Source organism: Oreochromis aureus, linkage group 3 (assembly GCF_013358895.1).
Source record: "Oreochromis aureus strain Israel breed Guangdong linkage group 3, ZZ_aureus, whole genome shotgun sequence".
NCBI classification, from domain to species: Eukaryota; Metazoa; Chordata; class Actinopteri; order Cichliformes; family Cichlidae; genus Oreochromis; species Oreochromis aureus.
The window spans coordinates 50,545,095-50,558,398 of record NC_052944.1 but is presented as its reverse complement, the minus strand read 5'-3'; the positions used below and the strand labels follow the sequence as shown (position 1 = coordinate 50,558,398).

Here is a 13,304-nt window from a genome sequence, read left to right as displayed (position 1 = left end):
TTTACAATTCCACTATTCATTCACTCATGCATTCACACACTGGTGGAGGCAAGCTACAGTTGTAGCCACAGCGGCCACATCGTGCTATCGGCCCCTCTGGCCATCACCAGTAGATGGTAGGTGAAGTGTCTTGCCCAAGGACACAACGACCGAGACTGTCCGAGCTGGGCTTGAACTGGCAACCTTCTGATGACGAGGCGAACTGCCAACTCTTGAGCCACGATAACCCTAAATGACAATAATAAAAATCATTTGATGTACAAAAAGTTTGTAAGAATCATTTTATATATTTTTCCATAGCATTACATTTGAATTTAACAGTTCAATCTTTCAAATAACGGACAAATATTTGTGAAATTATGATACATTTGTGAATGTATTTTAACAATCTAAATATGCATATGTACAGACAAATACATTTAAAAAACAAGAAAATTATGTTTTTTTACATTACAGTGATTTTATGTTATTTTACATTTGAAATGTGAAATCACAGTCTATTTATGTAAATTTAATGATATTCTAGAAAAACAGTACAAAACTGTAAAATACACAGTACAATACTTTTATATTACAATTTTTTTTACAGTGTAGGAGTAGACAGCCTTTTATTCTGATCCTAGTTTCCTCCCATTTATCTTAGTTAGGGAGGTAAGTTATTGTCATCTGGTTCAATTTGAATCCAGTCTTTGCAAACTACCCTGTGTTTAATAAGGCTGTTGTGTTTTGTTTTAATGCTTTGTATAGGTAGGTTTTATTACCGCTACTCATTTTAAAGCTCAGTTTTTAAAACCTTACGATGTAACTATAGCTCAGCCCATGCAGCAGTATATTAATGACTAACCTCGTATTGTGGATGGATTATCTGAGTTCTCCTGACTGAAGTTTGGTCCGTTTACAGCATCCTGCCATGCGAATGCATTTGTCCCTGAACTTCGGGAACTCTCACGTTAACTTTTATCGAGTGGAAAAAAATTAGTGTCCATCCTCCAGCTTCACTTTTTATATTAAGATAAGATAAGATAACTCTTTATTGTCATTGCACAGTCATACATAGTACAGTAGTACAATGAAATTGGAAAACTGTCCTACGTCGGCACTACATATAACACAACACGACACGATATGACACATCACAACGCAACACAGTATATTAACTTAGTAAATAAAAAAATAAAAAAATAAGAAGAAGTGTATGTGTCGGGGGAAATTTCCCAAATAGAAGGCTGCCAAAGTAAAACAGAGACACAGTGAGACAATATAATCAATCACATGTACATGGGTGAACGTCTCTGAGAGTCACACAGTACTCTTCTTTACTGCAGGTTATATAGGCACGTAGGTTACTCAACAGGGCGGAGGCAGTCTCCGCCTGTTCTCAGAATATAGATTGCAAATGCATATCTTGCTAAAGTCAAAGGAGTTTGCAAGGAAAAAGCGTCTGGACTTCTTTAAGTTGCTGGAAGACGTTTCACCTCTCATCCGAGAAGCTTCTTCAGTTCTAAGGTCAAATGGCCGAGAGTCCCAGATTTAAACCCAGTGGGGTATCCCCAAGGAGGGACAAGGACCCCTGGTGATCCTCTAATCACATGCGCCCAGGTGTGAAAGCGGGTGTGGGACCTAATCAGCCAGGGTTTCGGGTGAGCCCATTGTGAAACCTGGCCCCACCTTGTCATGTGAATTCCTGAGGTCAGATGGCCCAGGATGTGAGTGGGCGTTAAGGCGTCTGGGGAGGGAACTCAAAACTGGATTATAGATGGCAGACAGTTGGTGTCAGTAAACCACCGCCTCTGTTCAAAGATGGTCGCTCACAGTGGACATAGATGGCCTCTTTCACTCCTCTTTCAAACCATCTGTCCTCTCTGTCCAATATGTGAACATTGGCATCCTCGAAAGAGTGTCCTTTATCCTTAAGATGCAGATGGACTGCTGAGTCTTGTCCCGTGGAGGTGGCTCTTCTTCTATGTTGTGCCATGCGCTTGTGAAGTGGCTGTTTGGTCTCGCCAATGTAGAGGTCTGGGCATTCCTCGCTGCACTGTACAGCATACACCACGTTGTTAAGTCTGTGTTTTGGAGTTTTGTCTTTCGGGTGAACCAGTTTGTGTCTGAGTGTGTTGCTGGGTCTGAAGTACACTGGGATGTCGTGCTTGGAGAAAACTCTCCTGAGTTTCTCTGATACACCGCTACATAGGGGATGACAACGTTGTTGCGTCTGTCTTTCTTATCCTCCCTCGCTGGTGTCTGATCTTCTTTTCTGTGCCTCTTTGCTGACTTTATGAACGCCCAGTTCGGATAACCGCATGTTTTCAATTCTTCCTTTACGTGTGTGTGTTCCTTCTTTTTCCCTTCAGGCTTAGAGGGAACATGTTCTGCCCGGTGGTGTAGGGTCCTAATTACTCCAAGTTTGTGTTCCAGAGGGTGATGGGAGTCAAAGAGGAGGTACTGGTCCGTGTGTGTGGGCTTCCGGTAAACTTCAATGTTGAGGTTGCCATTCTCTTCAAGGTGCACAGCGCAGTCCAGGAAAGGCAAGCAGTTGTCCTTTGTGTCTTCCCTGGTGAACTTGATGTTTTTATCCACAGCGTTAATGTGCGCAGTGAAGGATTCCACTTCTTGTGTCTTGATTTTGACCCAGGTGTCATCTACATATCTGTACCAGTGGCTGGGTACTCTGCCTTTAAAAGAGGCAAGAGCCTTTCTTTCCACTTCCTCCATGTAAAGGTTGGCTACAATAGGTGACACGGGGGAGCCCATGGCACAGCCATGTTTTTGTCTGTAGAAGCCTTCGTTGTATTTGAAGTATGTTGTGGTGAGGCAGAGGTCTAACAGTGTGCAGATCTGATCGGGTGTGAAGTTGGTCCTGTCTTCCAAGGAGCTGTCTTCTTGTAGTCGTTTTCTGACAGTCTCCACTGCCTCCGTGGTGGGTATGCAAGTGAAGAGAGAGACTACATCAAAGGACACCATGGTTTCATCTGGATCCAGGGTAAGTTTCTGGACCTTGTCGGTGAAGTCGGTGGAGTTCTTGATGTGGTGTGGGGTGTTCCCCACGAGAGGCGCCAGGATGGTAGCAAGGTGTTTTGCAATGTTGTAAGTGGCTGAGTTTATGCTACTGACTATGGGTCTGAGTGGGACCCCTTCCTTGTGGATTTTAGGAAGTCCATAAATGCAGGGTATGGCATCCCCTGGATAAAGGCGGTGATATGTGAGGCGGTCAATGATTTTGTCCTTTTCAAGGTCTTGAAGGCAAGCTATAACTTTCTTTTTGTAGCTGCTTGTGGGGTCTCGGCTACATAGGGGATGACAACGTTGTTGCGTCTGTCTTTCTTATCCTCCCTCGCTGGTGTCTGATCTTCTTTTCTGTGCCTCTTTGCTGACTTCATCCCCTATGTAGCCGGTGTATCAGAGAAACTCAGGAGAGTTTTCTCCAAGCACGATATCCCAGTGTACTTCAGACCCAGCAACACACTCAGACACAAACTGGTTCACCCGAAAGACAAAACTCCAAAACACAGACTTAACAACGTGGTGTATGCTGTACAGTGCAGCAAGGAATGCCCAGACCTCTACATTGGCGAGACCAAACAGCCACTTCACAAGCGCATGGCACAACATAGAAGAGCCACCTCCACGGGACAAGACTCAGCAGTCCATCTGCATCTTAAGGATAAAGGTCACTCTTTCGAGGATACCAATGTTCACATTTTGGACAGAGAGGACAGATGGTTTGAAAGAGGCCATCTATGTCCACTGTGAGCGACCATCTTTGGTTTTTTTTTTTGGTTTTTTTAACCTGTCCCGTTTGGTTCTTCTGCCATCAGAATTATTGTCTAAAGGCGAAGAAAGATGCCCAACGGATTTACCTTACCAAATGGACCATCCCAGCCTTGCCGTAATGGTCCATTTGATTCACCTTTTATTGTTTATTTTATTTTCACTTGCTGAATACGGGACAGACTTGACTGGTGGAAAGAAAGGGAGAAAGAAAGAGGAAAAAAAAAAACCTGAGAAGAGGGACGGGGAAAAGGGCAAAAACAAAACCAACAGAATAAGCAGACAAAAAAATACATATATCGATCACCTGGATCACCTGTTGAGAAAGAAAAAGAAAGCAAGCAGAAGAAAACGAGAGTAATAAACAAGATCACAATGATATATGGGAATATGACAGTAAATACTAAATATTAAACATTATTGTGCAGCACGTGAGATCGACAGCGCAGTGTGTGCTTTGAGGTAGGAGCCAAAAAGGGTGTAGTTTGTGTGTGTGAGCACCCGTGTGTGCACCTGTGAGCATGGACGCGCTTGTTTTTAAAAGGTTCCTTCATGTAATGATCGGCTAGAGGTGTGGGGGCCACTGCCCCGACCTCCAGGGCATGAAGCAGGTATGGAGGAGATCAAAACTCCAGACATCCAGAGGCCCCCAGAACACAAGAGACCAAGGAAGACCAACAGAGGGGCAGCGCGCACTATCCCAGAAAGAGCTGAGGAGAGTCCCAGATGAGGGGTCACTCAGCAGCCGCGGAGCAGAAGCCGGGGGGGTGCTGCAGTGACGTGCCCGTGAGCTCCGCCGGCAGCCAGCTGTGCCTGAGTGACCGAGCCCCGGGCCGAGAGGCCAAGGGCACCACACCCCCGAAGTGGCCCGAGCGAGCCCCAGGCTCCATGCCCCGATAAGCAGCCACCAAGGAGTGAGCCGGTGGGTACCTGGGCGCCCACCCCGGACACAAAGAACCACCAACGCACCGATGTCTGAGGGCGTCTGCCACCGGCAGGGAAGTGGTGGGGGAGATGGGCCTCCAAACCTTGGAGGGCCTGAGATGTCCCCAGAGAGGTGGGGTCTGATACCCAACCTGACATATAGACACAGACAAACAGGCACACACAGATACAAACATCTATTCCCACCCTCATGCTCTCATATACAATTACTCAACACTCACCCAACGTGGAGACAGACATAGAGAGACACTGTACACACAATCACACTCCCCAAGCGTACTCTAAGCCCGGGTCTAGGTACCCTTGCCCCTGGGGAAACTGCGCCCAGACCCAGATGGTGTTACCCTTTTCCCTGCGGGTGGGAGAAGCAGGCTGCCCGACTCCGCAGCAGCAGGGAGGCCCCACATTCCAGACCCCAGTCGGACGGCCAACTCCTCCTCCTAGCCCCCCGCTCCAGCAGGCCACAGAGAACGGGGTGTGGGAAGACTCAAACCTCCCTCCACCCGCTCATATGTAGTGTTGATGTATGTGTGTTCTAAGGTGCATTTAAAACCCAGGAGGGCATGGAGCTACCTGCCAGAGCAGCAGGTAAGCGTATAGCCCCTCCTGCTAGCCCTCAATGTCTACGTGTATTTAAAATTGAGAAGTGGGCAACGACGCCAGGGGTGAAGTGTACACCCTGATGGTAATTTGGAATCCGTGTAGCGTGCCCACCCCAAGATCCTATATGTATGTGTAATGAGAGTGTGAGTAATGTGAATGTCTAAGTTGTGGGATAAAATTGAGGCAGAGGCAGCCAGAAGGGGACAGAGGGGGGGGGATGTCTCCTCTGCACCCTGGTGACACACCCCTACCCCAAGGCCCTGCATGTGTGGGTGATTGTGGTGGAGCGGGAAGAGGGAGGCAGCTGGAGATGGGGAGGGAAGGAAGGGAGGGCAGTGACCCCTCCCTGGGGCCAGCTCCCCGCTGACCCCAGTAGGCACCCCCATACTCTGCAACCCGCCAGGAAAGGGGGCCCAGGCCCATCCGGACCGGGGCCCAGTGTAGCAACGCCGCCCTGCCCCACAGAGCCCGGGACAGTCCACCTGACCCCACCACAGAGAAAACTGCACCCACCCCATCATCCACTCATCTTCCAGACTACACAAGACAATAGGCGCCCAGGCTGAGATCTTCCTCCACCTCTCCTGTATCTCCCCTCCTGCAGAGAGAGTTCCTGAAGAGAGGAAATCTCCTGCAGGATTTGACAACCTCCCCACCAGTTGAAGAGCCCCCAGGTGGTTCGATGCACAGGCGGCACCCTGCGCCAGGACTGGGCCCCATACACCCACCCGCCCACAACCCGGCAACACACCAACCAGGACCCAAGCCCCTGAGGCTTGGCCAGGGCCCCAGCCCAGAGACGGAGTGCCCCAGAACCTCACGCCCATCCCGGACCCACCCAGGGCAGCCAGGCTACCAGGTCAGTAACCCACGTCCGTCAGCACAGACCCTCCCTAGCCCCGCTGCACGCAGCCACGAGGAAACCGTCACCTAAGAGCCAACAGAGCCCCTAATTGGCCATGACCGCTACCCGGGTTGAGCCCCCCAAGGAAGATGCTCCCGGGGAACCCCCCGATGCCCTAAGCCTGTCCCTACCCCCACACCAATCACAACAGTGAAGGTGGGACCAAACTAAGACCCCCACCCCACTAGGTGATGGAGCTGATCAAAGGAGCCCAGAGCAATTGATCTGATGTGGTGGCAGAGGCTGTATCAAGACTAATGTAATCTAATAGATAATTTCTATATTGGTTAGAATTAAGATTATTTTTATTTTTCCAGTTCATGAGGACTGTTTTCTTGGCTATGCATAGGGCAGTGAAAACCATATGGGCTATATTCTTTTCTGTAGTGACATTATCTAAGCTGCCCAACAAACATACTAAAGGGGAAGTTGGAATGTTACATTTCAGACACTTTGATAAGTCTTCACATATCTCGCGCCAAAACTTCTGAACTGGTGGACAGAACCAAAGAGCGTGGATATAATTGTCCAGTGAATTGGTTTGGCAGTGTGAGCAGTTGTTGGTAGACCTAAAGCCCATCTTGAACATCCGATGGCCTGTATAGTGCACTCTATGTAGTATTTTGTATTGAATTAATTGAAGACTGGGATTTCTAATTAGATGAAAGGTTTTTAAGCAAATCTGAGACCAGAAGTTTTGGTCAAAGTTAACTGATAAATCCGCTTCCCATTTTGCAATAGGAAGTGATATTGATTCGTCTGTTTTAGAAAGCATTCTGTATATTTTGGATAGTAATTTGGGGGTTTTAAGAGTAAGAAATTGAACCACACTTGGTGGCGTTTGTAGTTCAACTTGACCCGGTTTAAATCTCTTTTTATTATGGATTTAATTTGTTGATATTCTAAAATCTTTTCTTGTTGATCCCATATTGTGTAACTAGTCTGTCAAATGAAATAAATTCTGTTCCTTCTAGTATATGTTCTAAATATTTGATTCCTTTACTACTCCAATCTGAAAAGTTTACCATCTTTGAACAGAGGCGGTGGTTTACGACACCAACTGTCTGGCATCTATAATCCAGTTTTGAGTTCCCTCCCCAGACGCCTTAACGCCCACTCACATCCTGGGCCATCTGACCTCAGGAATTCACATGACAAGGTGGGGCCAGGTTTCACAATGGGCTCACCCGAAACCCTGGCTGATTAGGTCCCACACCCGCTTTCACACCTGGGCGCATGTGATTAGAGGATCACCAGGGGGTCCTTTGTCCCTCCTTGGGAGGATACTCCCACTGGGTTTAAATCTGGGACTCTCGGCCATTTGACCTTAGAACTGAAGAAGCTTCTCGGATGAGAGGTGAAACGTCTTCCAGCAACTTAAAGAAGTCCAGACGCTTTTTCTTTGCAAACTCCTTTGACTACGATGACCTGGATGACTGAGAACCTTCACAGACATATCTTGCTAAAGAATATAGATTGCTTAACAGACAAATGCATATCTTGCTAAAACGTTCTGTTCATACTTAGACTAAACATCTGCTTAAGTGGAACTTTCAGTTCCTCTTTACACAGGAACTTGTCTTCACATGCATATGATAAGCATAGGCAAGGCTTCATGTTTATCAGGGTGAATCGTCATTCAGAGTTTACACAATCACAAGCAAAGCATATTTGAATAATAAACAAAATCTTTTCACAGTATGTGTATGTGTATTGCACACTGTTATTATTATGCTAACAATAGTTGTGTCGCTAGCGATCACGTAGAATATTGTTATATACCAGCTAGCCAAACTTCAGTAACCCTACAAATGTCAGTGCTGTTTACTTTCCTGTCTTCATTTATGTCAGAAGTGATAGCAGAGCTCTACCTTTTAATTTGTCTCAGAAATCTCTTACCCACAGTTGAGACAGCACTAACAACACCTCATATTGCCATAGGGAACAGACCATTTCAAAAATGTTAACCTACCTTTAATTTGAGAAACTGAAAACTATCACAAAGTGACATCACCTGTAGCATTCCAGTGTATTTTCTGTCATCCGTTATTTGTGGGATAATCGTTATTATTTAATACTGCAGACAACCATTTAATCAGAATTAGTAAATATGCATATCAGAGATGTGGTGATGCATAACCATCAAATATTATATGTACAAAAGCATAAAATAATTAAAGACATTAAGTTTAAGAAAACAGACTTCAAACCATTGAATTTCATTTGCTATTTGTTGAGCATGTTGACTGAGCATCCAGCTTTCCCTGAAGCAACAACCTGATTCAGTTTCATGTAGGGCTGATGGTGTAAACACAATGTGTTTTTTTAATGGGAGTTGATAGCACATGGAGAGGTGTGTGGTGATACAGTTGCTATATTTCTTTCAAGACAACTTAAAGTCCTAACCTACGTCTGTTTTGACTCTGAGTCAACAGACATATGCCAAGTGTTTGTTTGTGGTTTTGAGATGTATATCTAAGAGTGAATATAAGTGCAGGACTGAGACTTGTTTAGCACATCCACTCTGGAAGACTGAGGCTATAGTCTGACACTGACAAGAGAAGATATCCTACAACAGGTGTGATATAAGCTTCCTGATCATATTTCATACTTTCTTTTATTAACTGCTGGTCACTTTGGGCCTTCTGTTTCCTGCAGATACTAAAGATCACCATGATGAAGCTGATGACTGTTTCTGCACTTCTGTGTGCAATGGCGACGGTGACCACTGCTGCTGGTGAATATTATTGTATATTTCTTTTATCATACTGTAAAGGCAGGGAACGACACAGATGCAATAATTTTGACTTCTTAGTGCTCTGATTTATTTGAGATAATATTTAGTATGTCTGGTTAACCTGAACTGAAAATTTAAATTCTAAACCGCAATAAATGCTTCTAGAGTTTCTATCTTTGTCATCAACCATGAAAAAACAACTTTCCTACATATGATATAATGTCTATTTTTCTTTTTTCAGAATTACTTGGAGGCAGTATCTGTAATACATATTTGCTCATACAAAGAACATTTTAAATATATAGTTTAAACACCACATAATATTATCATGTTAATCTGCAAAGTCTGTGGTAAATACAATGATGTTAAAGGCTTATTTTATCGAATTAAACCAAAAATATGCAATAATTGTTTTCATTTTTTTTAAATTCAGATTCTAATTATGAATATTGTAAGCAGTACTAGTGTCGATGAAACCAGTTAATCACATACAATGACTCAATTCAACATCATGCTGTTTGTCAATAGGAGAATGGTATCTTGTCAAGAAGTCCCCATCTTGTCCCTGTGGTTGGACTGAGTACGACCAGTGCTTCATCTACGTTGCTAAGCCCATGAGCTGGGCTCAGGCTGAGGTAATATCAGTGATTATCATCAACCAGTTATTCTGAAAATGTTTTCTCTGATACTTAGGTTATTCAGTATCATCTTCAGTATCAACAACTGCTTTAAATTGATGTTTCACAACAACAATACTTACATTCTGATGACATGTGCACACAAAACAATTTATCCATCCATCTACATTTATTTTCTGCTGCTTATTGTTGCTGTGGTGGGGACAGTAGACCAAACAGAAAAGTTTAAGAAGTTTAAGACGTCCCTCTCCTCTCCCCATCTTCAAGCTCATCAAGGGTCAGCCAAGAGATGTAATCTGCATGATCCAGCATGTCCTCGGTTTGTCCCAGAGACTCCTAGGAAATGGCTGGAACAACTGACCCAGGAGGTACCCAAGAGATATCCACTTCATCTGGCTGAACTCTTGACTGAACTCTTCACCTTGTAATTAAGGGAGAGAACAAATGCTCTTTGGAGAAATCTAATGTTGGCTGCTTGTAGTCTCATTCTTTTGGTCACTATCCAGAGCTCGTGGCCATAGGTCAGAGTAGAAATGTAATACTGAATAACCCTTTGCGTTTACGTTTAATAAACAGTATATATATATATATATATATATATATATATATATATATATATATATATATATATATATATATATATATATATAACTCAATTGTAATTAAAAAATGGTGAACCATTTATTAATTCTGGTTAGTATAAAATGCAAAATTGATTTATGTGTTTACTAATGTAAAAATATATATATATATATTTTGGGCAATTCTCCTGTCTCTTCACTGTAGATAAACTGTCAGTCCATGAATGCAAACCTTGCATCTGTGCACAGCCTTGAGGAGTACCAGCTGATTCAGAGGCTGATATCTGATGCCACTCAGCAGGATGGAAATGCTTGGATTGGAGCTTCGGATGCAATAAAGGTATGCTGCTCATAACACAAAGTCTGAAAGTTATTTACCAGGAAATTAAGAAAAACAAGAATAAAAAAGTAGACAGAGTAGACAAAAGACGAAAGAAAACTCAAAATACTATGCAGGATGTATCAATGTGCCTTATTTAGAAAGCATAATGTATTATTTTGTGTTTCCCAGGAAAAGTTTTGGTTTTGGAGTGACGGGACACCTCTCAAATACACAAACTGGTGTGCTGGACAGCCTGATAATTATGAGGGCAATCAGAACTGTGCATATGTAAATTTCTCAGGTAAATAACTGTGTGGTCATGATAAAATGATCATGTGTTTACTTTGCACTAACTAGGTTTTTGCTGCTTACAGACAAAAAGTGCTGGGATGACGGTGGCTGTGAATATGTTATTCCATCTGTCTGCGCCAAGAAAATCTGATGAAAGCACAAATACAAATGCGTGTGTCGAAAAAAACAACACACTGGTTCAGAAGCACTGTGTCGAGGCTTGCTTCGTTTGGCAAAAGTCACATGACCAGTGACGTCCGAAGCTTCATTACGCACGTAACTGCTTCAGTACCTGCAGTGGCGGTCCTAGCCTGTTTGGCGCCCCGGGCGAACACTCCCTCTGGCGCCCCCCCCACACTCACACAAAACATATTAAGGATTGTACATTAACATGAAACTGTTGTCGAAATTCACCAGAGAAACACACACACACACACACACACACACACACACACACACGAAGAGAGAGAGAGTATGCATAGTATGCAAACGGCTACCAAACAGCCATCATAATTTGTCATACAATGAGAACAGGACAAATCAACAATTGACAATCGTCAATTAATATTAAAATCTGTAATATAATGTATTGTTTGGAGCTTAGTCTGTTACTGTTAATATTTTTACCATTTCTTCTTGGAGCACCCACATAATTTCCTTAGGGATTAATAAAGTATTCTGATTCTGATTCTGATTGTTTCAGGATGACCTGCCATTATCCAATCACACATCTGCTTACCTGTATCTTTTGCTCGTTTCTCCTCCTCTTCTTTTCTATTTTTTCCAAACTGAGCACCTGATGGCTTTGAACTTTTCTTCTCCATCTTCCATTGGTTTTAATTTTGCACTCCAGTATGAACACAAATCCCCCAACCTGAGGATCACCACAACATAACCTAACAGACCTACACCTTAGTTCACAGATTAACTTTGTCTAAGGTGTATTTCTGGGATTTCGCACAACCCAGGATTCAAAACATGAATACATAATGGGCTTGGATTTACAACATTATGAATGAAATGTGCTCTATTTGGAAGCAGCCGGCCCCCCTCCCCTTTCGACGGGTTGTGTGTGAGACTTTAAATCATCAAACTGTAAATTATAAATTTTAAATTGTTATTGATCCCGTTACCCCGAGTCCTAAAGTGTATATTTATTTTCTTACTCTTCTTATATTTATTGTTTGTTTACTTGCACTGCTGTAACTGGAGCCTCGTCGTCTCGTCTCTCTATATACTAGACTGTGGCTACGTCCACACATACACGGGTATTTTTGAAAACGGAGATTTTCCGTTTTCGTTTAAAAAAATAATCCCGTCCACACGTAAACGCAGAAATGAAGGAAAACGCTGCTAGGAACATGCCAAAGCAACAGGTGGCGATATATTCCTAACCGTGTAGAAATGTTGGCCAATCAGAAGTCTAGAAGCCTCGGTGGGAAATAGTAAACAAAGATGGGGCATAGAAGCAGAACCGAGTCGTGTGTGGAGGCACAGTAACTGTGTGTGTATATGTAAGCATTTAAACACTGCAGAGAGTACAATTAACAGTAACAGTATTGTAGAAATTCATTTCACCGAAACAATAACGTGGCGCACAGTGTGACGTCAAAAAAGGCGCACACCTTTGACGCTGCGTTTTCCCCGTTTTTCTCGTCCACACGTAAATGCAAAAACGGAGTTTTAGAAAATATCCACCCTGGCAGGCGTTTTTAAAAATCTCCGTTTTCAGTGACCAAAAACGCCGTTTACGTGTGGACATAGCCTGTATGTAGCGGAGATGACAATAAAGTTTACTTTGACTTCAGCAGCGAGCAGGCGCACTGAGGGCTCTCGCGCTCACTTTTCGTGTATAGAATTTCGAAAAAACATCGGTGCGAATTATAAGTCTGTATCATAATGTCTGGTGTTTTCGTGTTTGTTATTTTTTTTTATTTTGTTTTATTTTGCGAGTTGATTATTAGATGCTGCTCCAGCCAGAGAATCCCCCGCCGCCCCGCCCTCTCCTCCCTGTGCCGCAAGCAGCAGGCGCACCTCGCAAACAGAGGGCGCCCTTACTCCCAGCAAATGGGCGATAGAAAACCTATCGGTGCCTATGCCATTCCCAATATGCGCTGGCATGACGTCGGGGCAGCATGAGTACGAGCAATTTTTTTTTTTTTTTTGCCGATGCCCGTGATACCGCCCCCCACCACGATGCCGCCCCGGGTAACCGCCCGTGTCGCCCGTGTCAAAAACCGCTACTGAGTACCTGATTCAAATGGATATAAGGAAGTGAATCATTCACGGGATTTGTGGAGTGTGTTGATGGTGACAGATGGCGAAGTACCTGGAGGCAGGACCTCACAGCAGAGGCATGCGCCATAATGTGTTGTATGTTATTATATGTATTTTGCATCTATTTTATTTACCAACATCAAGGAGTCATAAGCAAAGAAAGGCCACACCATGGTGCATATTTACATAAGGAAAGTTTATTGATCAAAATGTTTTTTTTTTGTTTTTTTTTTTTTTT

The 13,304-nt window shown here is 43.7% G+C and overlaps 1 protein-coding gene and 1 long non-coding RNA gene across 2 annotated transcripts; both read left to right on the top strand.

Moving 5' to 3' along the window:
• The first annotated feature begins 8,754 nt into the window (after positions 1–8,754).
• LOC120433270 lies at positions 8,755–9,539 on the top strand. The gene is made up of 3 exons (XR_005608445.1): positions 8,755–8,798; positions 8,879–8,957; positions 9,486–9,539. It is a non-coding gene; the product is annotated as an uncharacterized LOC120433270 (long non-coding RNA).
• A 6-nt stretch (positions 9,540–9,545) lies between these two features.
• On the top strand, positions 9,546–10,949 carry LOC116332534 (ladderlectin-like). Its single transcript, XM_039599282.1, has 4 exons — positions 9,546–9,592; positions 10,382–10,516; positions 10,688–10,799; positions 10,873–10,949. Exons 1-4 carry the CDS (start codon positions 9,572–9,574, stop codon positions 10,938–10,940), a joined length of 336 nt encoding a protein of 111 aa, XP_039455216.1. The 5' UTR covers positions 9,546–9,571; the 3' UTR covers positions 10,941–10,949.
• The last annotated feature ends 2,355 nt before the right edge of the window (positions 10,950–13,304 follow it).